This window comes from Rattus norvegicus, chromosome 3, assembly GCF_036323735.1.
Source record: "Rattus norvegicus strain BN/NHsdMcwi chromosome 3, GRCr8, whole genome shotgun sequence".
Classification (NCBI taxonomy): Eukaryota; Metazoa; Chordata; class Mammalia; order Rodentia; family Muridae; genus Rattus; species Rattus norvegicus.
In genome coordinates, this window is record NC_086021.1 from 29,912,987 (window position 1) to 29,940,735 (window position 27,749).

Here is a 27,749-nt window from a genome sequence, read left to right on the forward strand (position 1 = left end):
GAAACCTACAGTAGACATCATATAAATGTGGAAGAACAGAAAGGGTTTCCTCTGAAATCTGCAACAAGTCAATGGCACCCACCCTCTGCTATCTTATTTAATATAGTGCTCAAAAACTTAGCTAGAGCAATAAGACAAGATAAAAAAATAAGAGTAAGGAAATGTCTTAGTTTGTAGTTGCCATGACATTGTGTGACATAAGCTCTACATACTCCACAAGAAAAGTTCTAGACTAAGAAACAGCACAAAGATCCAAAAGGTAAGGTCCCCATAGCATAAGAAGAGCTTGTTGTTTCTATCAGTTTTTATATCAAAAGAAAAACGTTAAGCACAGTGATATGGGTGAGGGATCCTGCATCTTCTAGAGTTCTATTCTGCTATGCTACCTACTGTAGTGGTGGCATGAATGTTATGGGAATAACTACTCACTTTCTGACTGCATATAAGTCCTGTCCCACTAGGTGAAACTCCTATCTGGCACTGATATCAGGGCCCGCGTCTAAACAGGTTACAGGCCTACGGAGAACCTAGTGTTATTATTCTGCTAAAGGGACATAGTGTTAAATTGATTCCTAGTTTACTGCTATACTCTTAGATTAGTGCATCTCTCAACCTTCCTCAGAGAATTTCTTTATGCAGTAGATGGAAATTAACAGAGAGATCAAAAACCAGTCAAGGTTGAGGGACAGAACTGGAAAAAGACCATGGTAGTTGTATGGCTCCAGCTGTGGGTGACAACACATGAAACTGAGGCTGAGGTGTGCTTAGAAAACTTGTTCCTGAAGGGAAAGATTATAGTAGTGACAGATGCACTGATGCCATTCTCGATATTCCTTACTGACTTGGTAGAACAAGGGATAGAAGAGAGGGAGATATTGGTAGGCCATTTTGGACAGATTTCAATGGAGTTACTGTGGGATCCAGAGAAATCTGGGTGGGTTTTCTCCTCTCCCAGGAGAAAAGAGTACCTGGTTACACTTTGTTCATTGCAGGACTCAGGGAAAGCCCTACAGTGATTTTTGGGAACTGTACTCATGATGTCAGAATGTTCTGGCAGTGATATCCTCTGGAGACAGGCTACTCCCACATAGACAGGACTGCAGTAGAAGTGGAGAGAGGGGTCAAAATGATGATCTACAGTGGAGGTGCCTATATCTAGTCATCTCTGTGACATGTCTGTGCCTTGAAAGGTAGCCTCCCTTCCCCTACTCCTGTCACGGCCACCAGGTGATCACTATCTCCACTGGCGATAGGAGTGAAACTCACCTCTGGCCTTGGAGCCACATATACTCATCCTCTTATATTTCGAAAAACACTCACCAACTGGTGTTGAGATGACACACAGAAGTTAATAAAGGCACCTGGGTAACAAAAACTTCATCTCTCAATCCAGCCCTTCATGGCCTTTGCCAAAAACCCACCATGAAGGAGCACCCATCCATTCTAGCCATTTCCCCATCCCTCTTCCTCTAAAACAATTGCTAAGGCCCTAGGACAAGGAGAGCATCTTGACCAGTTCCCTTGATCCCCATAAACAAGCAGAGACACGAGGGGATGATGAAGTTCTTTATAGAGAAGCAGGGAAGAGGGAGGCAGAGGGCAGGGGTGGGCAAAGCCAGAAGGGACAGTGAAGGAGCTGCTTCTGTGTCCTGTGCCCAGTGGGTCTGTGTAGAGTGCAGCAATGCCGTGTGGAAAAGCTGGAACAAGGCACCACTTCCTGTGGGAAGGACGAGAGTCAGTGGAACCAAAACAACTCACGAGAGGAAAATGTTGGAATGGGAAGGGCCTCATTCACCAGAACTAAACAGAGGACGAAGGTCATTCCCTCCCTCCACCCCACTCCCAAACGGAGTTCCCACAATGCTCCATGCTCATGTGTAAGAGAGGACAGGTAAGTTCAGAGCAAAAATGTAGCAAATGGAGGACAAGGATGCTGTTGGATTCAGGCTCAGTTCCTAATTGTGAAGGTTGCCTTCAGCAATTTTCTAAACTACACTGTAGTGCTGTAAGCAATCCATGCACAAATGGAGTAAACATGGTGATTTGAGGGAAGGGAGGAGCAGACGGGGAATTTCCCTTCTGCAGCATTTAGCAGGGGATACATGAAGAGGAACATTTTCTCCATGTGCAAGCCAACTGCAGAGAATCAGCAAGGGCAGAGCCCTGCAGTTCAGGAAACAACACCCTGAAAGGAAACATGAACAAAACACATGGAGGTAGAATGTGTTCCAGTAGCAAGGCCATACCTGTCTGCACAGGTAGGAAAGGGTCTCTATCCCCAGGGTTTAAACACAGGGTCTCTAGAAACCCTGTTGACTGCAGGACCAGGATTTCCTCAAGTGTGCCCACAAACCGGTCACTTACCCTAATTGCTTCCTAGAGGGCATGTTTCTGTACAAGAAAAATATAAAAGAAAAAAAAAGTGAAAAAAGAAAACATTCAGAAATTCAAGGAATTTGGGTAGAAACCCAAGGCCCCTTCATCAGCCAGCATCTCCCCCACCCCTAAAGGACAAAGCTGGATGAGAGGCAGCCTGTTGTCCTGGGTGACTGGCTGCCTTCCCTGCATGGGGGTGGGAGAACATGGCAGCTTGATACCTACCACTCTGCTTGGGGATGAAGATGTTGTCTGGGTTGAGGCCTCCAGCTCTTACAGCATTCTGAAAATCTTCCAGGGCCTCCTGGTTGATCTCAGGGTTTCTGCCTATATGTGAGGGATTTGGAATTAGGACACAGTTGGGGGAGCTGATAGTTTCCTTCCCAGCACAGGGAATTAAGCAACTTAGGGGTGAAGAGGGAGACATGGTTATCCATGTGGGGACTTGACCCAGAGACCCATGTGTGAGAGAAGAGACGAGGTGGGAAAGAAAGACCAGTACATCATGTGCATACTTCCTTAATATCTAACATAGGAGAAACAGGGGCACTATTCCTGAGTTCATCCTAGGGCAGGTGAGAGCAGTGTAACCAATGCCACACTGGAGATAAGTCATCATTGACTGAGGGACCCACATTGTCTCCCTGCTACATCTGGACAAGTACCTAGCATAAGGGAGAGCTATGGAGTTTCTAAGGTCTTCACTGCTGGAAAAATGCACACAGACAGAGGCTGTGATGAAGGCTGCATGTTATACTCTCCCCCCTGTTTCTATACCCATTCTATGTACAGCTGGAACCCCAACACCAGCAAGGTCCCTTTCATCCTGAGAGTCCTTGACCCATCTCACAACAATGTGACTCACCCACGAGTTTTGCAATTTGGAAATGATGTCTGTGTATTTTGCCCTCATAGTAGAAGATATAGTGGTCCTCCACTGCAGATGGTATGCTGTAGACTACCTGTTTGCCACTATCTGCAGAGGAACAGAGATACACATCTGGAATAAGCCCCTGAACCTTCAACAAGAATCCAAGGGTGGACTGGCACCTCTAAACCATGACTCCATCCCAGTTGCTTAGGGATTCCTGACCTAGGTTCTCCACAACCACCAGAGCCTTGGGTAAAAATACCCTTCATTTCCTTAGAAACCACACATGAGATATGGCCATGACCCAAATGTGTGTATCATACTGGAGAGTATGGCCTCTGAAACCAAATGCAGTCCCTTTCTCATTCCCTCCATGACCTCAGCCACAGCCAATGGGACATCTCTGGGCAGTTGTATTGGCTACTATTATGTCAGCTTCGCACAAGATAAAGTCATCAGAGAGGAAGAGAGCCCAACGGAGAAACAGTTTCATGAGATCAGGCTGTAGGCAAGCTTGTAGAGAATTTTCTTAATTAGAGATTAATAGGGCACAGCCCAGGCCACTGTGAGGGGGGCACTCTATAATAAAATAGGCTGAGCAGGCCATGAGGAGCAGACCAGTCATCACCACTCCTCCATGGCCCCTGCATCAACTGCCATCTCCTGCCTTGTTTGAGTTCCTGCCCTGACTTCCCTTCATCATGAGCAGTGATGTGGAAATGCTAACAAAACAAGCCTTCTTCTTATCTTGCCTTTCGTCATGGAGTGCCATGGTAGCATCAGTGACCCTTTCCTAACACAAAACAGTCAATTCTCTTCTAGGGACAAATCTACCACACACAACGCAGTGTTCTGTGTCAGCTGTTCCCATCTGTAAGGAAAACAGCCTCCTGCGAGTGATCATGGGTGTTGATCATGGGTAATTGAAGGGGAGTTTCTCAGGCCATTGGGCACCCTGGAATGGCCACATTGACCTCAAAGGGATCATGGGAGGTTGAGTAGAGCCATAACAGGTCAAAGACTCACAGGCTGTGTATTTGCCAGGTTCATCTGTCTTCTCTAGGACAGTGCTCATCTCCTGGCACCGTCCTGAAATCCTGAAAGACAGAAGGTCTGTGAGACACACGGCTCAGCCACACACTTTCCCTGCTGGCAGCATCCAAATCAAGTCCTGCCTTTCCCTGTTTCCAAGGTGGCCAAGGAAGAGCAGGCTTCACTCAGCCCTTTTGTGTTACCAGCAGGCCTCCTGAGTCACATGTTCCAGTCCACTGGTTCTCACAGTGGCCCTAGTTCTGCCTAATGAACCCACTGTCTGCACTCTGACAGACTCTTGTTTACTCCCTCAGGAGCCTGCCCTACTTGATCTATAAACATTGTCTCAAGCAAAACCCTCCCTTCCTAACCTCTATGCTTTGTGGCTCCTGTGGCTAACCCTCTGTCTCTATTTAGTGACCAGCCCCACAGTCACTGTCACTTGAACAACTGAGGAAAAACTTCAGTGAGTGGCAATGGGAAAAACATGGGTAAAACTCCAAGATAACTGCCACATCAGGGACTGCCTAAATGCCAGATTCCCAAGGAGACAACACAAACAATCTCATGTTTGTCGGGGGCCACTAAGGTGACAGGCCCCAAGATGTAAGATAAGGCACAAAAGTAAAAGCCACATGAATGGTTGGTCACACAGGAGTTAGAGTCTACATAGATGAGAGGTCACACAAGTGAGGGGTCACAGAAGTGACAGAGCACACAGATATGAGGTCACATAGGCCATAGAGCATACTGGTGGGAATAGGCTGGCATTTCACAGTGTCTGTGGAGAGCATGACGACCTTTCTCCCTGGGGTCCTGTGCACACTCTTGATTATTCTGAAATCCTGATCTCTGCCACCGTCCCCGAATGAAATTTACATTGGAGGAAGAAAAAGGCCAGATAGTGTGTGCTCACTTTGGATTCAGGAGTGAAACCCTTCCCCTTACCTGAGTCCCTGACAAAGAATGTTATATCAGAACAGACTGTTGGTGCCCCCTTGCAGCTGATTCATCTCTGGACCACCTACCGTTCCACGGTCCTCTGTACGCTGAGGCACCCAGGGTGGTGCTGTTACACACAAAGCACCTGGTTCAGGGTGTTCTGGGAGTTGACTTGGGCCCCAGCTCAGTCCCTAGATCTCCTGTGTGGGGAAAGTAAATGCCAGGAACCCGGCACACACTCACAGGACAGTGAACTTCACTTGCAGGTTGCCCCCTTCCAGGGTCTTGATTTTCATGGGAGTCACAGACACAGATCCAAACTTCTTGTCAGGAATCTCCTTGTCCCATGCTGCAGCTTTCAAATACCACGTTCCTGACACCTGGAGAAGGGACCTGGCTCTCAGGACTAAGGTAGACAGGAGGGAATGCCTCTAGTCCGTACCCCCACCTCTACCTCAGCCCAAGTTCTGGACTTGCAAAGCATTTTCTAGGCAACCATTCTCCCAACCCACTAAAGCAGCACTACCAAGGTCACATCTGTGTGGTCTCCAACCACTACAGGCAAGAGAGTATCCCAGAGCCTGCACTCCCAGAAAATAGTGAAATGTCTAGAACTCCTCTCTCCTCAAGCTCTCTGCTCCCAGAACCATCTAAGCAGATTCCCCATGCTCTGTGACATTCGTTCAGAGTCAGGGTTCAAGCCTGACTCTAAAATGGTGTCTCTCTAGGTGGAGAAGGAACGGGGCCTCCAACCAACAACCTCGGCCTCTATCTGCCTTAAAGCCACTCACAGCCCCTGCCCCTCTGAGTCTCACATCCTGATTCTCTTCCGTGGTGGGGAAGGCCTGGGCCTGCAGGGCAGCCAGGAGGCTGAGGCTGAAGGTCAGGAGCAGGGCCTTCATCTCCAGAGTCTGTGCTCACAGGTGAACAGCAGATCACTTGGCAGACTGAGGAGACTCTTTAGGGGCCTCTCTCAGCTTCCCTTTATACTGCTCAGCCCAGGGTCCCCAGGGAACTTGGCAAGGTGTACTCACCAGTCCCTTCCTGGTCATTCACCCTGGCCAGTTCTGCAATGGAGCAGATAAAATGTCATCATTGTTGGAAGTCGTTAGAGAACACCCATTGCCCAGAAATTGATGGGACAGGGTTACCTCCACAAGGAACCAACTTGCAGGTTTCCCCCGGCAAGAAAGGACGTCTGAGTTAGAGGTGCAGCCTCCCATGTCAGGAGACCCCGAGGGTGAGCACTGCAGGAGTGAACCTTTTTGTCCACACTGTGTGGTCATCCAGCTGGCAGACATGCTCCTTGACACAAAGGAGGACACGTAAGCCAGAGAGTCTTGTGCTCCATTCTCAGGGACCTTCCTCAATCCCAGAGCAGGTCACTGAACCTTAGATCCATCTTGGAAAAGAGGAATCTCTGCTTATGGAAGCCCTGTTTGTACAAAACGTGTGCCTAAAACTGTGTCCCCTGTTCAGCAAGATGTGCACTAGCTCCTGCAAAGCGAGAATGGGTCGGTTATAGAAAGAAAGCAAGAAGGGCTGTGTGAGCACATTTGTACCCTGGCACTCATGTACACCCATGTGCAGTGGGGTAGAATCACAAGCCGAGCCAGGAGAGATGGCTTAGCACTCAGGGACCTTGCTCCTCTTACAGACGGTCTAGGTTCAGTTCCTTGTATCCATTTTGTATCTCACAACCATGTACAGCTCTAGTTTCATTGAATCTCAATGTCCTTTCTGGCCTTCTCTGTGTCTCACATCCATATCACACATGTAAATTTATGCAGAGTCATAGATACACACATAAACCAAAAATTAGTGTTAAAGTGTTCCATAGACTGACAAAGGTCCTGTGGAAATTCTTCTAGGCTGGGAGGACAGGTGTCCTAGTTAGGGTTTCTACTGCCATAATAACGTTTCACAACCAAATCACGTCAGAGTAAAGGGTTCCTTTTGGTCTACACTTCCACATCATATACTTCACTTCATTGCAGGAAGTCAGGGCAGGAGCTCATCCCTGGTTAATTCTGAGGACATGGAGAACGCTGCTTCCTGGCTTAATTAACCTAGTTCATTCTTCCTTCTTCCTATAGAAGCCAGCACCTCTGGCCTAGGTGTGGCCTCATTTACAATGAGCTGGGTGCTTCCCTATCTATGAATAACTGAGAAAATGCCCTGCAAGCTTGTCTACTGCCTTATATTTTAAGGGCATTTGCTCCATTGTGGCTCTCTTCTCTCCAGTGGCTTTGACTCATGTCAAGTTGACATAAAACTAGCTAGCACAATTGACCCCTTGTCAACTTGACACACAAACATTTTTTTTTTTAAGATTTATTTATTATATATGAGTACACTGTAGTTGTCTTCAGACACACCGGAAGAGGGCATCAGATCTTATTATAGATGGTTGTGAGCCACCATGTGGTTGCTGGGATTTGAACTCAGGACCTCTGGAAGAGCAGTCAGTGCTCTTAACCACTGAGCCATCTCTCCAGCCAGACACACAAACATTTTTATCACTGTTAAGCCACAATCTTTTCTTTGTTGATTATCCCCAAGATCACATAGTAATATAAATTGCAATGTAAAACATTTTACAAACTTAGATGGTCCAAGTCTTTACAAATTCCAACAGTTTAAAATTCAATCTTTTTAAAAAAGAAAAGTCCAAAGTCCAAGTTGCTTTTAAAATACAGCATCAACAGCTGTGGGCTCTTAAAGTTAAATGCTCTCTTACTTCAAGTACAAAGAACTAGGGCACAGTTAGAATCTGAACAATGCAAAAACCAAACTCCAGTTGTTTTGTCTAGGATCCTCTTATGATCCTTCTAGGCTCGTGTCATGTCTTCTGCTCTGCCCTCTGCAGAATGCACAGTTTGTCTTCTAGGGTCCAGCTGGCTTCACTCTATTGCTACTGCTTCTTGGTGGTCATCCCACGGTACTGGCATCTCCAAAATGCTAGGGTCTTCTGCTGCAATGGGACTGCATTTTCATCAATAGCCTCTGCTGGTGTCTTAGGGTTTTACTGCTGTGAACATGCACTGTGACCAAGGTAACTCTTATAAGGACAACATTTAATTGGGCCTGACTTCCAGGTTTAGAGGTTCAATCCGTTTCATCAATATGGGAGCATGGCAGCATCCAGGCAGGCATGTCCGGAGGAGCTGAGGGTTTCACCTCTTGTTTCCAAGTCAAACAGAAGATTACCTTCCAGGCAGCTAGGAAGAGGGTCTTAAAGCCCACACCCACAGTGACACACCCACTCCAAGGTTACACCTCCAAATAGTGCCACTCCCTGGGCTAAACATAGTCAAACCACTACACCTGGGTTCTCTTCAAGGACTTCAGTGATGACACATAGTTCCAAGCCTCAGCCGCTCTCTATGACCCCTTCACGCCTGCAAAAGCATTGTCACTTGGGTAACTCTTACACTACCAAGTTTGGCTTCTAGCATGAGGTACAACCTGAGAGGCCTCTGGACCACAGCTTCTATGTGCTGGCCTTGAGGAAATACTTCCCAGAAGATTTTGCCTCAACGATGCTGCTCTATTCTTAGTCACAGCTAATTTCTCAGCTATACCTGAGATACTAGACACCACAGAGTCTTCACACAAATGGTCTGGTAAGAGTCTTTGCTTCCCTGTGAAACGTCACAAGCCAGGCCTGCATTGTCTGCACTGCTCTCAACATTCTTATCTTCCAAGCTCCAACAGAACAGCTCACCAGCTCTAGCCCAACGTACTGATGTCTTTCCACAATCCTCTCAAAAACACAGGTCAGGTCTGTGACAGCAACATACCATAATCTTGGTACTAATTTTCGTCTTTGTTAGGATTACTATTGTTGTGATGAGACATGGTGACCCAAAGCAACTTGGTTAGGAGAGGGTTTGCTTGGCTTTCACATCACTGAAGGAGACAGGAGCTGATCCAGAGGCCATAGACGAGTGCTACTTACTGCCTTATTCCATGCACATATTCAACCTATATTTTTCTTTTCCCCCCCAGGGGAGACCATGAATGCAGTCCCCCACTATCCAGAGCAAGAATGTAGATACACATAGTATTACAAAACTTGTATTTTTATTATGCTGGTGGCCATTACACAAAGTTCATACTCTAAATTCCTAACTATGGTCCTGAACCTATCTTCCCAAGGCTGCTCACCCATGTGACATATCCTATCTGGAGGTAAGATCTAGTCTCTAACAGAAGTCCCCGATTCAAGGGCCAGGATACTGTGGAAGATTCTCCAGCTGCAAGGCAGATCAAGGTGGCGTTTCTCCAGATGTGCAGAGCAGAGCACTGCTCTTGGTCTCTGCTTATGTCACTGCCCAGTGGGTGTCATGGGGTTTTAGGACTCTGTCTGGTCATCTTCAGTAAGTGATGTCACTAAGTTCTGGTTATCAGATGCAGCCTTGGGTTTGGTGGGGATCATAAGCTACTTTTACATGTCTAAAAGGCATTTTTTTTACTGTGCTCCCACCCACTCCCTCAAATTATGCAGTTGAGTTTCCCACTGAATAATTGGAGAAATCGTGGGGGTCAGCTCATCTGAGTAAGGGGTAAGCCTATCCCTGGAAAAACCACCTTCATGATCATGGCACTTCCCCAATCAGGTAAACAGCCAGCCTGTTTTTTTTTCCTTTTGTTTGTGGGCTAGTCACTCCCCCATTGATCACTAATTAGGAAAATGCTACAGCTGATCATGTGGGAGGCATTTTCTCAATGGGGCTCCCTTCTCTCCAGTGAATCTAGCTTATGTCAAGTTGACATAAAACTAGCTAGCACGACAGGGGCTGGTTTCTTGAGGAGTGGAAAATAGTCTCCCTGACTGTAGAAGGGGGATGGGCAGCCTTTCCTGATATATCTCTGGGGTGAACTGACTAGTCTTGACATGATAGGGTGAGGTGGAGGGGTAGGTGCTGAGTCTGAGACAAGGGAAGAAGGCAGGGACTAGAAGAAGCCAGTCTGTGACAGGTGACAGAGTGCATGAAGAATTTTCTTCACATGACTTTGAAAGAGCTAGAGAAATGGGGAGTGAGTGGACAAAATTTGTGAGAAAGTGAGCAAGAGCAGACCCAGAGTGCAGTGCCTTGTGAAGAGAAGTCCAAGGTCACCAGAGATTGACATGAAAGGCTGCCATGACTTCAGAGCCCTGAGGCAGATTGTGACAAATGTTGACCAGAGTCCTCAGTCTCTGAGCTTGCTATGGTGAAGATACAGACCTAGGACCCCAGGTTCTGCCCTCTCCCACAGACTCCAGATGGCTCCATGTGGGCTCATTACACACAAGCAAGAAGTCCATTTCTCACTGGTTTCATAGCATTTACCACAGCCACCTGTCTCTGTGGTGTTGGTTTGTAGGTAACACTGAAGGTGAAACCAATTGTCACATCAGATTACACCCATCTTTACTGTGCAGTCTCAGTTTTCAGGAGCGTTCCCATCATGCTTTGTGCCAGAACACCTGGTATCCTGTCCCAAGGATGCTGGACCTCACTGAACAGCCTCGGGATGATGAAATGTTGTGAAACAGAATGGCTCACAAGAACATCTGTGCTGGAAGGTGCATCCTTCCTTAATTCTCTCAATCAGCAATGCGAAATGAATTTGAACCCCACAGCAGAACAAAGGATAAAGCAATTCTGTTCTACTTACAGGAAAAAGTGTGATGTCAGTTCTGTAGGAAGCAGGAATTGAAGAATCTTGGTCATAGGGAAGGAGTTTCAAAGGCCAGCCAGTTTAAGTAAATAGTAACAAAGTCCTCAGAGTGTGTCTGACGGTCATGCCAACTCTGTGTAACTCCTTTACTTTCTGTGAAGGAATTGAAATAGCAGGATAAACTCCATTTTGTTTTCAAGGCTCCATTCTAAGTTAACTTGCCCTTAGAGAGGCATGGTCTCTTGTGGTCTGAGAAAAATTGTAAAATGTCCCTGGCAGTTGCAAAATACACACAGCAGCTTTAGCTGGCTGATACAACAGAGTGGGCTAAGAAAACATAAGTCATTCCCAGGTCGAGATGCTCCTTTTTGATGTATGCTCCCTCCTTGTGGTTTAACTAGGTGCTGCAAACCAATTAGCTTAAAGGCCAACATTCCTTTACCCCTCCAGTCTCTCCCAGACTATGGCTAATCTGAACACAGGACATGTAAATGTCACACAAATGGGAACATGCCTGGAGGTTACTTCACCAAGCAACGTCCATGGATGTGTTCTGGGGAAAGTTGTGCCAGCCTCACCCTGCATCCTGGGATGTCACGCTACTCAACACTCTGTTCCAGAAGGCTGAATACCTTAGCCAGAATCCCCAATGGGGTCAGTGTGACTCTTTGACCATCCAAGTTCCACACACCAATGGAAAGGGAGAGACCTCACTTGGAAACACACACAATTCTTTCTTTTTTTGTTTCCTGGAGTTCCAGCTAAATAACTACCCCACTCCAAAATGTTGTAACCAGGGAGACACTGGAGTACAGAGAGAAAGAAGGAAGGGACGCTGGGAAGGAGCCACTAAGAAAGCAACACTGAACCTCTCAAGGATATCTTCTGGGAAACTGAGGCTCAGTCAAGCCTGACCCAGGTCTCTTCTCATCTGGCCTCTACTTTCACACATATGAAACTGATCTGTGGTGTCTAGAAATGGCCGAAGAGGGCCCTCCAGGCCATGAGTAATGTGAAAGAAGCACACCCACATTAAGCATCTTGCCACCTGAGTCAGTCCCCAGCCAAGCACCAGGAAGCTATCTGTGGGGAAAGCCTTATGAATGTGTCAGTGCTGTGGTTGGTTGGTCTAGATAGGCCTGTAGAAGAGGAGGGGACCAAAGAATATGGCTATTTAAGTGCCTCATTGCCTGTCATCCTTGACCCATTTCCCAAAAGACAAAGGAAGGCAAGACCGAAAACAGTGAATGAAGCGCTAACCCATCCAAAGGGCTAACCAGACTTTCAGTTCACTATTGATCAGAACAGAGAAAAGCCTGTTCCCCTTTGACCCTTGCCATGTCCTGTCATATAGATCTCTTGCCTGAAGCCTTCCACAGCAGGATCCATGTCTTTATTATGAAGAGGCACCCAGGCATTGAACGTAGCTTTGGTCCCTACTCTCCTATAGACTCATCTCACACCAACCTATGTCCAGTGGTCTAAATTGCTCTACATTTTAAAGTCATCTCTCTCCTTTCTTCTGGCTTTGTGAGCCCTGAGCTGTGACCATGCACCATGTGACTCACTGTAAGCCAACACGTTCATGGGAAAGCTGTTTGTCACATAGTGCAGGGCACACAGAAGATCTTCAGTTCCCACTGTTGGAATTTTATATTGCCTAGTAACTTGTACAATAAAGCACAGAGAGTCATGTTTATATTATGTACAATATCATATGTTTGCATTATAATGTTTTAAAAGATTTATTAATTTATTAGTTTATTATATATATGTACACTATAGCTGTCTTCAGACACACCAGAAAAGGGCATCAGATCCCATTACAGATGGTTGTGAGCCACCATGTGGTTGCTGGGATTTGAACTCGGTACTTGTATGGTACTTTCCATGAGAGCTAGACTCAGAACTATGACATGCTGGGTTCAGATGGCTTGGCCCGTCTACAGGGAAGTGAGTATCTACTACACAGTTATCCATACCTGTGGAGAGCCAATTTCATATCCATGCCATTCTGGCTTCCACCAGTTTGGCTCTTCTACGGGGATGTGGGTATCAGACAATTATTCATTTTCTGCATCACTTGAGAGCCAGCCTCATATCCATGTCATGCTAGCTTTGGGTTGACCATCCTGGAAGGAATTGAGGCTTGGAAGCTGGCTCTGAGCCTTTAATACTGGCTTAACCTATAGGGTACCGAAAGTCTACAAGTTTGGAAAATAAGCATAACTTTTCTGTGAGCCATAGGATGCCAGAACTTTCTATCATTGTTCCTAGAGTTCAGCAGATACCTGGGTGGGGGGGAGTGAGTTCTGTTCCCTGAGCCATAGTCGACCTTGTGGGCTGGAAGATGACTCTACACAGTCACTTGGCATTGGGCAAGGACTCTACAAGTCACTTCTGAAGATATTTTCACAATATATTGTGAATCCTGACGGTAGACTAGATTAGATGGAGAAGGGCCTAGAACATTAGTAAAACATGACTCTGGACATGTCTTTAAGGGATCCCAAAGAGGATCAACTAAGGTTAGGAGAACACCATGAAAGAAGATGATCTATCTCTCAGCCCTGGCTCCCCATGGGGAAATGAAACAGTTCTGAAGAAGGAGAACCCAAGCACGAATCTCTCAGAATTCTTCCTTCAAGTCCAACTAGTCAGCTTTGCCCCTCTCTCCGCCATGATGGACCGAAAACCAGAAGCCCGATGTATATTAACTCCCTTTAGCTTGTGTAGACCAGGGTCTGGTGGAATGGGTTCAGCAGGAAAAGGTCTCTGTTGCTAGGGCTGCCAAGCTGATCTGAGTCACTGGAGCCCACACGGCGTAAGGGGTGAACTCCTACAAGTTATCCCCTGACCTCCACAAGTACTCCATGCTATGAATGTGTTCATACATAGACACACAATTTAAACTAAGATTTTTTTAAAGTCATAGCAAAGAAGTAGGATTTTTGATGTGATCACCCGATAGTGTGGTTCCGAAGTCTTTGGGCCTAGTTTGTGGGAGAAATATGGACAAGTTTGGAGATTGTGGCTAGAGAAACCCTAGAATTCTATTAACAAAGCATGAGTGTTCTTGTGAAAATGGATGTAGGAAGACTAACGGCAAAGACTGAACATGTGGGGTCAGATGGAAATGATAACTTCGTTGGGAATTGGGTTTGAGGTAGTATGTGTTACACTGTGGGAGAGAATTTGATTGCACTTTATTCATGTCCCAGGTCTTGGGGAAAGGCTGGAGTAACTGTGACAGACTAATTAATCTAGCAGAGAAAATTTTAAGGAAGCCCAGAATTGATGCCATGGTATGGTTATTGATGGCTGCTCTGGTCAGGTTCGCAGAGAGAATCAAGAGAAAAAAGCAGAGTGGAAGACTTGGAAAAAGTTGCAGTTTAGTCATGGAAAGTCATGGAAAGTTACAGCTAAGAAAGTCGTGGTTTTCAAAGAAATCACAGCCATTGAAAAGAAGCCAAATAGTTTCAATCAAGACCATAGTAAATACGCCTCGGTTTGCAAGAACCAGTGTAGTAAGTGACCCCACTTACTACAAGAAGTTTGTTTTCCCAGCTCCATTTCCCTCCATTACCCAGGTGCTCAGAGGCTGATCTGCTGTCCTTGTTGGAAGGACCAGTAACTGCCATGCAATGAGAGTTTTGCAGGCATGTATAATCCAAATTAGAAATGGAGAGGGGCTTGCACCCATTTTTATAGAAAGTCTGGGAAGCCAGGAAAGAACAGCAGACTTAGGATTCCTGCAAGCAGCTCCCGGAAGCCAGGCTACGTTGAAACCTGATGATGCATTGTTTATCCTGGGAATTTGTAGGCATAGGGGACAAAAATGTCTGCTGATAAAAGCCTAGGAGAGGTATTCCCAAGCCAGGTTATATCTGCTGACATCTTAGTTCTTGGTTTTTCCAAGCCTCTCTGAGCTCCCATGACTATACTGTGTGACCCAAGAGCTGGACATAGGTGTAGGATTTAATGATTTTTCTGTCTGGGTTTCAGGCTTATTTTGATTCCATGCTACCTTCTTATGACCCGTTGGGAATGGTGATGTCTCTAAAATGTCTATACTATTATATCTTGGCAGTATGCTGTTTTCTGCTTTGCTTTTATAGGAAAGTGATTGGACAGTCCTTGACTTTGCCAACAAATTTGGCAATACTTATTTTGAAGAATGCTTCAATAGTTAAGAATGCTATCAAAGTTCTTGAATGCATTTTTATTATGCATTAGTCTTTGGGATTCAGAAGTTTGAATGTGAAGTATCTTCCACAGATCCCTGGTGCTGACACTATTTGAGAATCTTTAGGAGATGGAGCCTAGTAAAAGAAGTAGACTCTTAGAAAGTGTCCTTAAGGATGACTTCCTCAATTCTTCCAGTTCTTCCTCAATTCTCTGCTTCCTGTTCTCAGAAGATAGAAAGCCTGCTCTACCACAAGCTCCCACTTCCACGATGCTCAAACCACAGGACCAAGAAGCCACAGAGGGAACCATCAGAAATCGGAAGATAAAATAATTTCTCACTGGTCTGATTTCATTTCTGCTGCTTTGATAAAATATCCTGATAAAACTCAACTTAAGACTGGAAAGTTCCATTCTAGACAATGTTGGGAAAAACAAAGCAAAAGAAAAGAACAAAAGAAAAAAGAAAAAAGGAGGGCTTGAGGGTTTATTTGGTTTACAATCCCAGATCACAGTCTATTAGTGAGGGAAAGCCAAGGCAGAGCAGCAAAACTACACTCATAGTCAAAGCAAAGAGAAATGAATGCCCCCTGCTGCCCACATGGCTTATTACTCAGTGAGATTTCTTTACCGATACACTTCAGGGCTCAGCCTAGGGAGTAATGCTGCCCACAGTGGTCTGACAAAGTAACAATCAAGACATTCCCACAGATAAGGCCACAAGTAAATCTGATCTAGATAATTACCAAATTGAGACTCTCTCCCCAAGTTATTCTGAGGGGTAGCACGTTGACTTTTATAGATAACCAATAAGTCAACTGCAAGTTGCCTATGTCTGGTATTTTGTTTAGGAGAGGGTCATATCTGTCCACTTTTCCTTTCTCTGTCAACTTGATGTATTCTTCCTAACAGCAGAGTTTCTGGCTCTGCCTTCAGCCTCAGTCCCAGTGCTCTGGTCAGTTGTAAAGTGCTTGACTTTTAAAATAAAGAGAATTTTAAAAATTTGAAAAGCAAAACAAAACAAATAGCAACAAAGAAAATCCACCCTAGGAGGGGATTTATCCTGAATTCCTGACCCAAGGAGGACCATAATAGCTTTGGAACTGAATTAGAAATGTTTTACATCATCCAAAGGGCCAAATACAGAGCAAACAAGCCAGAGCACATTTAGCCAGATTATGACAGAGACATGGAGGGTGGTAGAGAGATAATGAGAGCAAGTTATAAACTGACGTGTCAGAGCCCCCATAAAGGGCTTCTCATACTCCTCCTTTTTTTAAAGATTGTAATGAACTGACTTTACTTTGCACTAGATATGGGGCACAAAGCAACCTCCTTTAATAAAGTTGATAATTAGGTTCACTTAGAACATTTTAATAATTCACATTAAAAAGTATTTGCCTTTCAAATTGTTCTGCAATCCAAATATACAACAGCGTGGAAAACAACATTTAGAAAACAAAAGCCAATGTGAAAAGACGGAGTAAAACAGTCGAGACAGTACAGGCTTGATATGACTCAGACGTTACAGCTTTCTTACTGCATCACCAATGTCAGGGATCTGTTCCTTCAGCTGGCTCAATTTTTCCATGTCTAAAGAAATAGCTTGTCTCAATGGTTTCATTTCACCATCTGAGTCCATCCAATATTCTCTAATATCAATAAGAATTTTTACTTTAAAGCCCCGAACACTGACGTATCTCATCTTTCCAATTTGGAACGTTATCATGTCTGCTGCTGCTACTCAGCTCGGAGGACGCCAGCGCTCTAGAACGCTCACCAGGCTTTTGCTTCTTCACAGATTTCTCTGAAACAACTTGCTTTTCCCCCTTTAACTTTTTTTCAACTTCACTGTCAGAATCACTGCCTGAAGAGCTCTAAGAAACAAGTTCCTTTGACTTAGGCATTGCTCCGCTCCAGCCGCCCAACATCCTCTAGCTCGCTCATTTGCTCCAGATTCCTCATCTTCCTTCTTACATAAAGGAGAGCACGCATCACTCCTCAGGAGACAGAACCCTGGCCTTCTTCAGAGACAAAGCTCATGTGCCTGGAGCCCACTGCCAGGCCTGTGTGAGTCTGTGTGTAAAGCCAAAATGAGCATTGCTTCCCATGGGCCTAAAACTGCAGGTGGTTGTGAACTAAAATATAAGTGCTAAGAACTGAACGTAGGCCGTCTGCAAGAGGAGCCAGGTCCCTTAACTGCTAAGCCATCTCTCCAGATTTGGATTGTGATTCTACCCACTGCAGATTGTGTGTACATGAGTGCCAGGGTACAAATGTGCTCACACAGCCCTTCTTGCTTTCTTTCTATAACCGACCCATCCTCGCTCTGCAGGTGGACAGGAGCTAGTGCACATCTTGCTGAAGAGGGGACACAGTTTTAGGCACACATTTTGTACAAACAGGGCTTCCATAAGCAGAGATTCCTCTTTTCCAAGATGGATCTAAGGTTCAGTGACCTGCTCTGGGATTGAGGAAGGTCCCTGAGAATGGAGCACAAGACTCTCTGGCTTACGTGTCCTCCTTTGTGTCAAGGAGCATGTCTGCCAGCTGGATGACCACACAGTGTGGACAAAAAGGTTCACTCCTGCAGTGCTCACCCTCGGGGTCTCCTGACATGGGAGGCTGCACCTCTAACTCAGACGTCCTTTCTTGCCTGGGGAAACCTGCAAGTTGGTTCCTTGTGGAGGTAACCCTGTCCCATCAATTTCTGGGCAATGGGTGTTCTCTAACGACTTCCAACAATGATGACATTTTATCTGCTCCATTGCAGAACTGGCCAGGGTGAATGACCAGGAAGGGACTGGTGAGTACACCTTGCCAAGTTCCCTGGGGACCCTGGGCTGAGCAGTATAAAGGGAAGCTGAGAGAGGCCCCTAAAGAGTCTCCTCAGTCTGCCAAGTGATCTGCTGTTCACCTGTGAGCACAGACTCTGGAGATGAAGGCCCTGCTCCTGACCTTCGGCCTCAGCCTCCTGGCTGCCCTGCAGGCCCAGGCCTTCCCCACCACGGAAGAGAATCAGGATGTGAGACTCAGAGGGGCAGGGGCTGTGAGTGGCTTTAAGGCAGATAGAGGCCGAGGTTGTTGGTTGGAGGCCCCGTTCCTTCTCCACCTAGAGAGACACCATTTTAGAGTCAGGCTTGAACCCTGACTCTGAACGAATGTCACAGAGCATGGGGAATCTGCTTAGATGGTTCTGGGAGCAGAGAGCTTGAGGAGAGAGGAGTTCTAGACATTTCACTATTTTCTGGGAGTGCAGGCTCTGGGATACTCTCTTGCCTGTAGCGGTTGGAGACCACACAGATGTGACCTTGGTAGTGCTGCTTTAGTGGGTTGGGAGAATGGTTGCCTAGAAAATGCTTTGCAAGTCCAGAACTTGGGCTGAGGTAGAGGTGGGGGTACGGACTAGAGGCATTCCCTCCTGTCTACCTTAGTCCTGAGAGCCAGGTCCCTTCTCCAGGTGTCAGGAACGTGGTATTTGAAAGCTGCAGCATGGGACAAGGAGATTCCTGACAAGAAGTTTGGATCTGTGTCTGTGACTCCCATGAAAATCAAGACCCTGGAAGGGGGCAACCTGCAAGTGAAGTTCACTGTCCTGTGAGTGTGTGCCGGGTTCCTGGCATTTACTTTCCCCACACAGGAGATCTAGGGACTGAGCTGGGGCCCAAGTCAACTCCCAGAACACCCTGAACCAGGTGCTTTGTGTGTAACAGCACCACTCTGGGTGCCTCAGCGTACAGAGGACCGTGGAACGGTAGGTGGTCCAGAGATGAATCAGCTGCAAGGGGGCACCAACAGTCTGTTCTGATATAACATTCTTTGTCAGGGACTCAGGTAAGGGGAAGGGTTTCACTCCTGAACCCAAAGTGAGCACACACTATCTGGCCTTTTTCTTCCTCCAATGTAAATTTCATTCGGGGACGGTGGCAGAGATCAGGATTTCAGAATAATCAAGAGTGTGCACAGGACCCCAGAGAGAAAGGTCGTCATGATCTCCACAGACACTGTGAAATGCCAGCCTATTCCCACCAGTATGCTCTATGGCCTATGTGACCTCATATCTGTGTGCTCTGTCACCTCTGTGACCACTCACTTGTGTGACCTCTCATCTATGTAGACTCTCGCCTGTGTGACCAACCATTCATGTGGCTTTTACTTTTGTGCCTTATCTCACATCTTGGGGCCTGTCACCTTAGTGGCTCTCTTAGCATGAGAGTGTTTGTGCTGTCTCCTTGGGAATCTGGCATTTGGGCAGTCCCTAATGTGGTAATTATCTTGGAGTTTGTTCTACATTCTTTTCGTCAAGCCCACTCCCTGAAGGTTTCCCTCCTTTGTCCAAGTGACAGTGATTGTGGGGCTGGTCACTAAATAGCTCAGAGACAGAGGGTCAGTCACAGGAGCCACAAAGCATGGAGGTTATGAAGGGAGGGTTTTGCTTGAGACAATGTTTATAGATCAAGTAGACCAGGCTCCTGAGGGTCAAGAGTCTGTCATAGTGCAGGCATTGGGTGGCATAAGGCAGAACTAGGGCCACTGTGAGAACCAGTGGACTGGAACATGTGACTCAGGAGGCCTGCTGGTAACACAAAAGGGCTGAGTGAAGCCTGCTCTTCCTTGGACACCTTGGAAACAGGAAAAGGCAGGACTTGATTTGGATGCTGCCAGCAGGGAAAGTGTGTGGCTGAGCCATGTGTCTCATAGACCTTCTGTCTTTCAAAGGATTGCAGGACGATGCAAGGAGATGAGCACTGTCCTAGAGAAGACAGATGAACCTGCCAAATACACAGCCTGTGAGTCCTTGACCTGTGATGGCTCCCCTCAACCTCCCATGATCCCTTTGAGGCTAACGTGGCCATTCCAGGGTTCTCATGGCCTTTCAATTACCCATGATCATTACCCGAGATCACTCCCACGAGGCTGTTTTCCTTACTGATTGGAACAGCTGACACTGAGCACTGCATTGTGTGTGGTAGATTTGTCCCTAGAAGAGAATTGACTGTTTTGTGTTAGGGAGTGTCACCGTTGCTACCATGGCACTCCATGATGAAAGGCAAGATAAGAAGATAGATTGTTTTGATCACTGTTCATGATGAAGGGAAGTCAGGGCAGGAACTCAAACAAGGCAGGAGATGGCAATTGATGCAGGGGCCATGGAGGAGTGGTGATGACTGGTCTGCTCCTCATGGCCTGCTCAGCCTATTTTATTATAGAGGTGCCCCCCCACAGTGGCCTGGGCTGTGCCCTATTAATCTCTAATTAAGAAAATTCTCTACAAGCTTGCCTACAGCCTGATCTCATGAAAATGTTTCTCCGTTGGGCTCTCTTCCTCTCTGATGACTTTATCTTGTGCGAAGCTGACATAATAGTAGCCAATACAACTGCCCAGAGATGTCCCATTGGCTATGGCTGAGGTCATGGAGGGAATGAGAAAGGGACTGCATTTGGTTTCAGAGGCCATACTCTCCAGTATAATACACACATTTGGGTCATGGCCATATCTCATGTGTGGTTTCTAAGGAAATGAAGGGTATTTTTACCCAAGGCTCTGGTGGTTGTGGAGAACCTAGGTCAGGAATCCCTAAGCAACTGGGATGGAGTCATGGTTTAGAGGTGCCAGTCCACCCTTGGATTCTTGTTGAGGGTTCAGGGGCTTATTCCAGATGTGTATCTCTGTTCCTCTGCAGATAGTGGCAAACAGGTACTCTACATCATACCATCTTCAGTGGAGGACCACTACATCTTCTACTATGAGGGCAAAATACACAGACATCATTTCCAAATTGCAAAACTCGTGGGTGAGTCACATTGTTGTGAGATGGGCCAAGGACTCTCAGGATGAAAGGGACCTTGCTGGTGTTGAGGTTCCAGCTGTACATAGAATGGGTATGGAAATGGGGGTGAGTATAACGTGCAGTCTCCATCACAGCTGCTGTCTGTGTGCATTTTTCTGGCAATGAAGGCTTTAGTGACTCTGTAGCTCTCCCTTATCTCCAGAGTAGCATGGGTCACACTGCTTTCAGCTACCATAGGATGAATGCAGGAATAGAGCCCCTGTTTCTCCTATGTTAGATATTATGGAAGGATGCATATGATGCGCTCGTCCATTTTCCCCACCTAGGCTCTTTTCTTACACACAGGCCTCTGGGTCAAGTCCCAACATAGGTGGCCCTGTCTTTGTCTTCACCCAAAGTTGCTTATTTCCTTGTGCTGGTAAGGAAATTATCAGGTCCCCCAACTGTGTTCTAATTCCAAATCCTTCACCCATAGGCAGAGACCCTGAGATCAACCAGGAGGCCCTGGAAGATTTTCAGAGTGTTGTAAGAGCTGGAGGCCTCAACCCAGACAACATCTTCATCCCCAAGCAGAGTGGTAGGAATTAATCTGCTATGTTCTCCCATCCCCATGAAGGGAAAGCAGCCAGTCACCTAGGACAACAGGCTGCCTCTCATCAAGCTTTGTCCTTTAGGGGTGGGGGAGATGCTGGCTAATCGAGGGGCCTTGGATTTCTACCTGAATTCCATGGTTTTTTGAATCTTTTCTTCTTTCATTTTTTCTTTTATATTTTTCTTGTACAGAAACATGCCCTCTAGGAAGCAATTAGGGTAAGTGACCGGTTTGTGGGCACACTTGAGTAAATCCTGTTCCTGCAGTCAACAGGGTTTCTAGAGACCCTGTGTTCAAACCCTGGGGATAGAGACCCTTTCCTAACTGTGCAGATAGGTATGGCCTTGCTCCTGGAACACATTCTACCTCTGTGTGTTTTATTGCGTTGTCCTTGCTGATTCTCTGCAGTTGGCTTGCACATGGAGAGAATGTTCTTCTTCTTGTATCCCCTGGAATATTCTGCAGAAGGGAAATTCCTCCTCTGCTCCTCATGTTTACTCCATGTGTGCATGGATTGCTTAAAGCACTCCAGTGTAGTTTAAAAAATTGCCCAAGGCAAGCTGCACAGGTAGGAACTGAGCCTGAGTCCAACAGCATCCTTGTCCTCCTTTTGCCACACTGTTGCCCTGAATTCACCTGTCCCGTCTTCACACATGGGCATGGAGAATTGTGGGAACTCAGTTTGGGGGTGGGGTGGAGGGAGGGAACGACCTTTGTTCTCTGTTTAGATCTGGTGAATGAAACCCTTCCCATTCCAACATTTTCCTCTCATGAATTGTTTTGGTTCCACTGACTCTCCTTCTTTCCACAGGAAGTGATGCCTCATACCAGGCCTGCCTCACAGCATTGCTCTACTCTGCACAGATCCACTGAGCTTGGGACACAGAAGCAGCTCCTTCACTGTCCCTTCTGGCTCTGCCCAACCCTTCCCTCTGCCGCCCTCTTCCTTGCTTCTCCATAAAGAACTTTATCATCTCCTGGTGTCTCTGCATGTCTTTGTGTGGTGGGTTAAGGGTACTAGGCCAGATCCTCTCCCTTACAAGGTCCTTGGCATATTTTTTGAAGGAGGAGAAGGCGATGGAAGAGGAGGAGGGAGAGGAGGAGTAGAAAGAGGAGAAGGACAAGGAGCAGTGAAGTTGCTAGGTCTGATGGGTTCCCCCTCATTGTAGTCTTTCTTGGGCAAAGGCCATGAAGTTCAGGGGTCAAAAGTTTGTCTTCTGCTGCTTCCTTTACTAACTTCTGCTTTGCATCCTCTTAAAGCCAGTTGTTAAGTGTAACAGGAAGAGTGTTAGTATGAATGTATCAAGGTTTAAGGCCTGAGGTGAAGCTTCCAGTGGTGGTTTTGGCATTTGGTGTTCACTTGGTGGCCATAGAAGAAGTGAAGGTTGAGGTCATCATTCAGGATATTGGCCTATGATTGAGGCAGAAGAATGTTGGGAATACTTCTTGAAGAATAGGCAGTAATCTTTTTTTTATTACACTGTACACTATAGCTGTCTTCAGACACACCAGAAGACGGCATCAGATCCCATTACAGATGGTTGCGAGCCACCATGTGGTTGCTGGGAATTGAACTCAGGAACTCTGGAAGAGCAGTCAGTGCTTTTAACCGCTGAGCCATCTCTATAGCCCAGAATGGGCAGTAATCTTACTTGTTTCCTACAATCTGGTTTGACAAAGTCGACATCTCTGGAGGTAGCTCATCTCCAGAGAATTGCCTTGTGAGCACATCCTAATGTTGTGAGTGTACTTCTCTAAATCACTGAGTAGTATGAAGCGCTAACTGTGATGAGATGTTCTTTCCTTCTATGGGAGACATGAATCAATCAAAGCTTCCTTGGGTACCAGGGTCATTCTAAGTCTTGCATTTCCTGGGCCCATTGGTTTTGGCAGGATTGGTTCAGGAACTCAGGCCTCTTTGGGACACTGGAGGGACCACATGCAGAAGTCTTGGGGCATGCAATATTTTTCTTTTCTGATGAGGGTCCTCATGTCCCCTACCTGCAGTGGGTCCCTACTATGCTACATTTATTTGCCATTCTTGGTGAAGCATCATGGTTCTTACCATTGCTGGCTCTGTCTTTTTGTAACAATCATTTTTTATTCGTTTCCCCTCAACAGCTCTGGCAATTGAGATGGTCTTATAGAAGACATAGTAAGACAGACATTACCAGGCTTCCAGGCACCTGCCCTGGTCATCCTGGGCCCTTTATGGTTTGTTTATTGGCATCTTTTTCCTTTGAGCAGCAGAGGTTCTGATGGTCCATCTGTCCAGCAGAACTCTACAGACAATAAACTGTCCAGACAATAAGACTTGGTCCAGTCTGGGGAAGGGATCTGAGAGGATGGATCTGAGGAGTTGGCTTTGCCTAATAGGCTGGCTTGTTTTTGGGCTTGGGATAAGGTTCTTGAGAAGAGTGACTGGATCCAAGAGTGACCTGGAAGGTAGCTATATGCAAGAGATAAGAGATTCTTGAACTCTTCCCAACAGAAACTACTACATATAAGATTTCCATAACATAAGACCAGTGAGGGTCCCATAATGCCATAGATTCCTCTAAGATAGGCAAAGTGGTTCTGAGAAGTGCCCATGGATGCCATATTCATGTTCAGCACCTTTAAAGGCATCTTTATGCACCTCCCACCTCCTGAAGACCCCCAGAAGATCACCATTCAATATAATCAATGGTGTTTAGAGCACAGAACTTTCTTCAAATGGTTAATTTGAAGAATAAACCCTCTCCTAACCAAGTTAAGTTAAACCAGCACTTAACCCTTGACTTTGCTAGTCCTGAGACCCAGAAGCTCTCTTTCCTATTCAGTCTGGGTTATAGGCACTTAACAAAGAGTATGGTCTGTCCTAGGGTATAAACAAAGTAGTTAAGGAACAAACAAAGCATAAACAGAGGTCCCATTATAACTGTATAAAGGTTCCAGAGACTTAACAAGACCCATCAAGATACAAAGAACACATTCCTTAATTGCATTCATCTTGAGCCTGCTTCCATATCCTAGCCCAATGTCAAATTCCTGCCAAATTCCTAGAAGGTGGTCCCCAAAACTCTCCACATTCAAGCTGTTCCTGGATGAATTCAAAGGACAGTTGTGTGTCTTTCATGCCTGCAAGTGCTCAGGTAAAGGGTCTTCCTTTTAACTGAGCCTTCACAGAGACAGCAGACAACCATACAGTTCAGTTCCTGTCATTGTCCATAGGGCTGAAATGCTTCTTCATCATAAGGTTCCTGTTGTGAGAGGAGGTCTCTGTTGATTACTTACTCCAGGATCAGGACAGACAGGACCACTTTTGTGAATGCTGCTGCTCATGGGTTTGAGGGCTAGGCATGAGGTTATGGGGAAGTGGGTACAGAATGAGTTATAATTTCCTGTTCTTGCACTAGTTCTCACCTGTGGGCCATGCCTGAGATCTCTGGGATCCCGGAGTCCTCAGCCATGGTGTATGTCTTAGTCAGGGTTTCTATCCCTGCACAAACATCAGGACCAAGAACCAAGTTGGGGAGGAAAAGGGTTTATTCAGCTTCCATGTTGCTGTTTCATCCCCAAAGGAAGTCAGGACTGGAACTCAAGCAGGTCAGGAAGCAGGAGCTGATGCAGAGGCCATGGGAGGGTGTTTCTTACTGACTTGCTTCCCCTGGCTTGCTCAGCTTGCTTTCTTGTAGAATCCAAGACCACCAGCCCAGGGAAGGCACCACCCACAGTGGGCTGGGTCCTCCCACCTTGACCATGAGTTGAGAAAATGCCTTAGAGCGTGAAGGCATTTACAGAGCTGAAGCGCCTTTTCTGTGATAACTCCAGGTTGTGTCAAGTTGACACACAAAACTAGACAATATAGTGTACCAATCCTGAAGCCTGAGGCTCACAGCCACTCCTGACCCATTCAGCTGTTGTCATGGTCCTGCTGTGAGTAGCGATCTGGTTGGGTACATTCAGAGACTTGTGCTGCCGTCCTGGTAGTAAGGGTGGAATCTTGGTATCCAGAGTGTGAAGGCACTGTATGGCCCGAAGTGAGTCTTAACTACTGGGAGAGCCCCCAAGTGAGATACGAGAATGGAATTTGACGAAAACACAAGAGGTTTATTTTTCCTGTGCGTCGGGGTTGGCCCTCCATCAGTCTCTTATGGTAAGTGACTAGAAGATGACTCTGAATGGCTACAATAAGCAGTTTTTATACTTTTTAGGGGTACAGGTTACATCAACAAGGTTACAGTTTAAACTCATTGGCTAAACATATTGGTCTTGAAAGACCCCAGAAGTGGGGAGACCCTCACTCAAGTCTCAGGATGATACGACCCCCCAAGAACTCATGAGAGACTGTCCTTGCTATAATCACACAAGGTTTATTGATAGGAACCAGTGCACTGGGGTCGAGACTCATATCCCATGCAGGGGTAGAGGATTTTGACCCTGAGTAGTTGGGAAAAGGGGTATTTAAAGGAAGAAACCCCAACCCATGGGGGTAGGGAGGGCGTCATTAGAAAATGACGAGAATACCAGTGAAAAATCACAAGGGGAAACTCCCTGTTTCTCAAGATTGTTCTCAAGATTTTAATCGAATTTTATGGTCAGTGAACAGAGTTGCTAAACTGACTTGTGTAATAATCAGTTCTGTGGTCAGTCAAGTTCCTGGAACAGAGTCACTGATCTGGCTAACTTACATTTTTGGCTCTGTTTGCTAGGGAGTCTGAATTTTTCCTGGTCTTTCATCTCCCCACTTCTTCTAGTATCTAGTTCTAATAATAGAACTAGATTTCAGTATCCTCATAATATTGATTTTTCTTGGTCTTGTAAAGCGTTATATTGTTGATGCAACATCAAAATCTGAACAGCACTTATTCTTTCCCTAATGAAGGTAACTAGTTTATTTAATACACATGGACCTATAATCAGAAGCAGAAGCAAAATTAAGAAGGGTCCCATAAGGGAAGATATCAGCGTAGTCATCCAAGGAGATCTACTAATCCAGCCTTGAACCATACCTGATGCACTTCTCTGTCTCTCTGTCTTTTGTCTAACCTTTTTCTAAGTTTAGTTGTGGAGTCTTTAATTACTCCTGAATGGTCTATATAGAAGCAACATTCTTCTTTTAGTGTAGCACACAGACCTCCTTCTTTAAGGAATATCAGGTCTAATCTTCTCTTATTTTGAAGGACTACCTCTGAGAGGGAGGTTAGGAATTCTTGGAGGTCAGCTAAAAACTCTACTCTTTTTATATCTAAGTCAATGGCAGCCCTCGATCCCCATAAGTCTTGTGTTGCAGGGCAATAGCAGATGTCTAGTAGCTGCCCCTGCAGCACCTAAACTCAGCCCTAAGATAATTGTCAGAGTAATTCCCAACTCTCTTTTGTGTCTTACTAAGTCTTTAGCATCAGGATTCCAATCTGAGCACTAGCTGAACCTACACACAAAGTCATGACTGCCTTTTAGAACTTCTAAACGTGTACAGGTTGTGATCCCTGAGGCACAGTCCCAAGAAGTGTTAGAAGTACTAACATATGCAATGCCTTTATAGTAAGGGGATGTTATATCATTTGCAATAGAAATCAAGCCTACCCCTGCACTTACAATTGGGGAACCTATCTCGATGGAACCCAGGGCAAACATAAAATTCTTGTTTTCAAAGCACACTACTCAAGTGAGCATTACAGCAACCCTACCAGTCACGTCTCTGATGTATCCACTTATCTGACATGCAGGTCCAGGGAGGTTTTTGAAGATCTGAGTGTCCCTCTAGGTCCTAGCTCCCAGCCCCAACAGCTAGTGCTTGGCTAACTCTTTGTCCACTCTTTAGCTTGTACAGACCTCAAGATCTGTGATGTCACTGCCTCATAGTGACATGGGGGCTACCATGAAGGAGGAGTGGCCCTGTATATTGAATGGTAAAGATAGACCTAGAAACTATGGGTCTCAGTGGCATCTGAATTCCTGGATCATGAATATGCAGCATATATTCCTTTGAGAATATATTGATTGATTCCAAATGAGAGCATCAACATCAACTCTTCAGACCAACTCAGTCCTCACATGTTTTCCTCTCCTTGTTCCTCCTCTCTGCCCGGAGCTGCTTCTTGTTGTAGACAATAGGTCATTGTAGGGAGCGGCGCGGCGAAGTAAAGATGGCGCCGACAGCCAGCCCCGTCCGAATGTGAACAACTTACCACGCATGCGCAGACTTGCCCCCTTGTCAGGGCAGCTGTATGATAATGAGGTGAATCTGGCGCCCTCCTGTGGTGAACAACAATACTGCACATGCGTGGGGTTTTGCACCTGACGTCAG

The 27,749-nt window shown here is 46.1% G+C and overlaps 2 protein-coding genes and 1 pseudogene across 5 annotated transcripts; 1 reads left to right on the forward strand and 2 right to left on the reverse strand.

The window, feature by feature from the left end:
• Positions 1 to 1,553: 1,553 nt before the first annotated feature.
• Positions 1,554 to 27,245, reverse strand: Vegp2 (von Ebners gland protein 2). 3 transcript variants are annotated; one of them, XM_039106003.2, is made up of 9 exons: positions 27,130 to 27,245; positions 10,886 to 11,041; positions 6,256 to 6,288; positions 5,465 to 5,601; positions 4,274 to 4,344; positions 3,242 to 3,352; positions 2,602 to 2,703; positions 2,365 to 2,391; positions 1,554 to 1,717 (listed from the first exon to the last, which is right to left on the reverse strand). In XM_039106003.2, the coding sequence occupies exons 3-8, from the start codon at positions 6,271 to 6,273 to the stop codon at positions 2,366 to 2,368; spliced, it is 465 nt and encodes a 154-aa protein (XP_038961931.1). In that variant the 5' UTR covers positions 6,274 to 6,288; positions 10,886 to 11,041; positions 27,130 to 27,245; the 3' UTR covers positions 1,554 to 1,717; position 2,365. The 3 variants fall into 3 exon arrangements, with proteins under 3 accessions (XP_038961931.1, XP_038961932.1, NP_446026.1); XM_039106004.2 differs by lacking the exon at positions 6,256 to 6,288; NM_053574.2 differs by lacking the exons at positions 6,256 to 6,288; positions 10,886 to 11,041; positions 27,130 to 27,245 and adding an exon at positions 6,037 to 6,176.
• LOC103691755 (activated RNA polymerase II transcriptional coactivator p15 pseudogene) lies at positions 15,183 to 17,126 on the reverse strand (annotated as a pseudogene).
• Lcn1 (lipocalin 1) lies at positions 17,957 to 22,432 on the forward strand. Of its 2 annotated transcripts, NM_022945.2 has the most exons (7): positions 17,957 to 18,098; positions 18,534 to 18,670; positions 19,793 to 19,863; positions 20,758 to 20,868; positions 21,341 to 21,442; positions 21,649 to 21,675; positions 22,269 to 22,432. In NM_022945.2, exons 1-6 carry the CDS (start codon positions 18,012 to 18,014, stop codon positions 21,672 to 21,674), a joined length of 534 nt encoding a protein of 177 aa, NP_075234.1. In that variant the 5' UTR covers positions 17,957 to 18,011; the 3' UTR covers position 21,675; positions 22,269 to 22,432. The 2 variants fall into 2 exon arrangements, with proteins under 2 accessions (NP_075234.1, XP_038961745.1); XM_039105817.2 differs by lacking the exons at positions 17,957 to 18,098; positions 18,534 to 18,670 and adding an exon at positions 19,229 to 19,339.
• Positions 27,246 to 27,749: the final 504 nt, after the last annotated feature.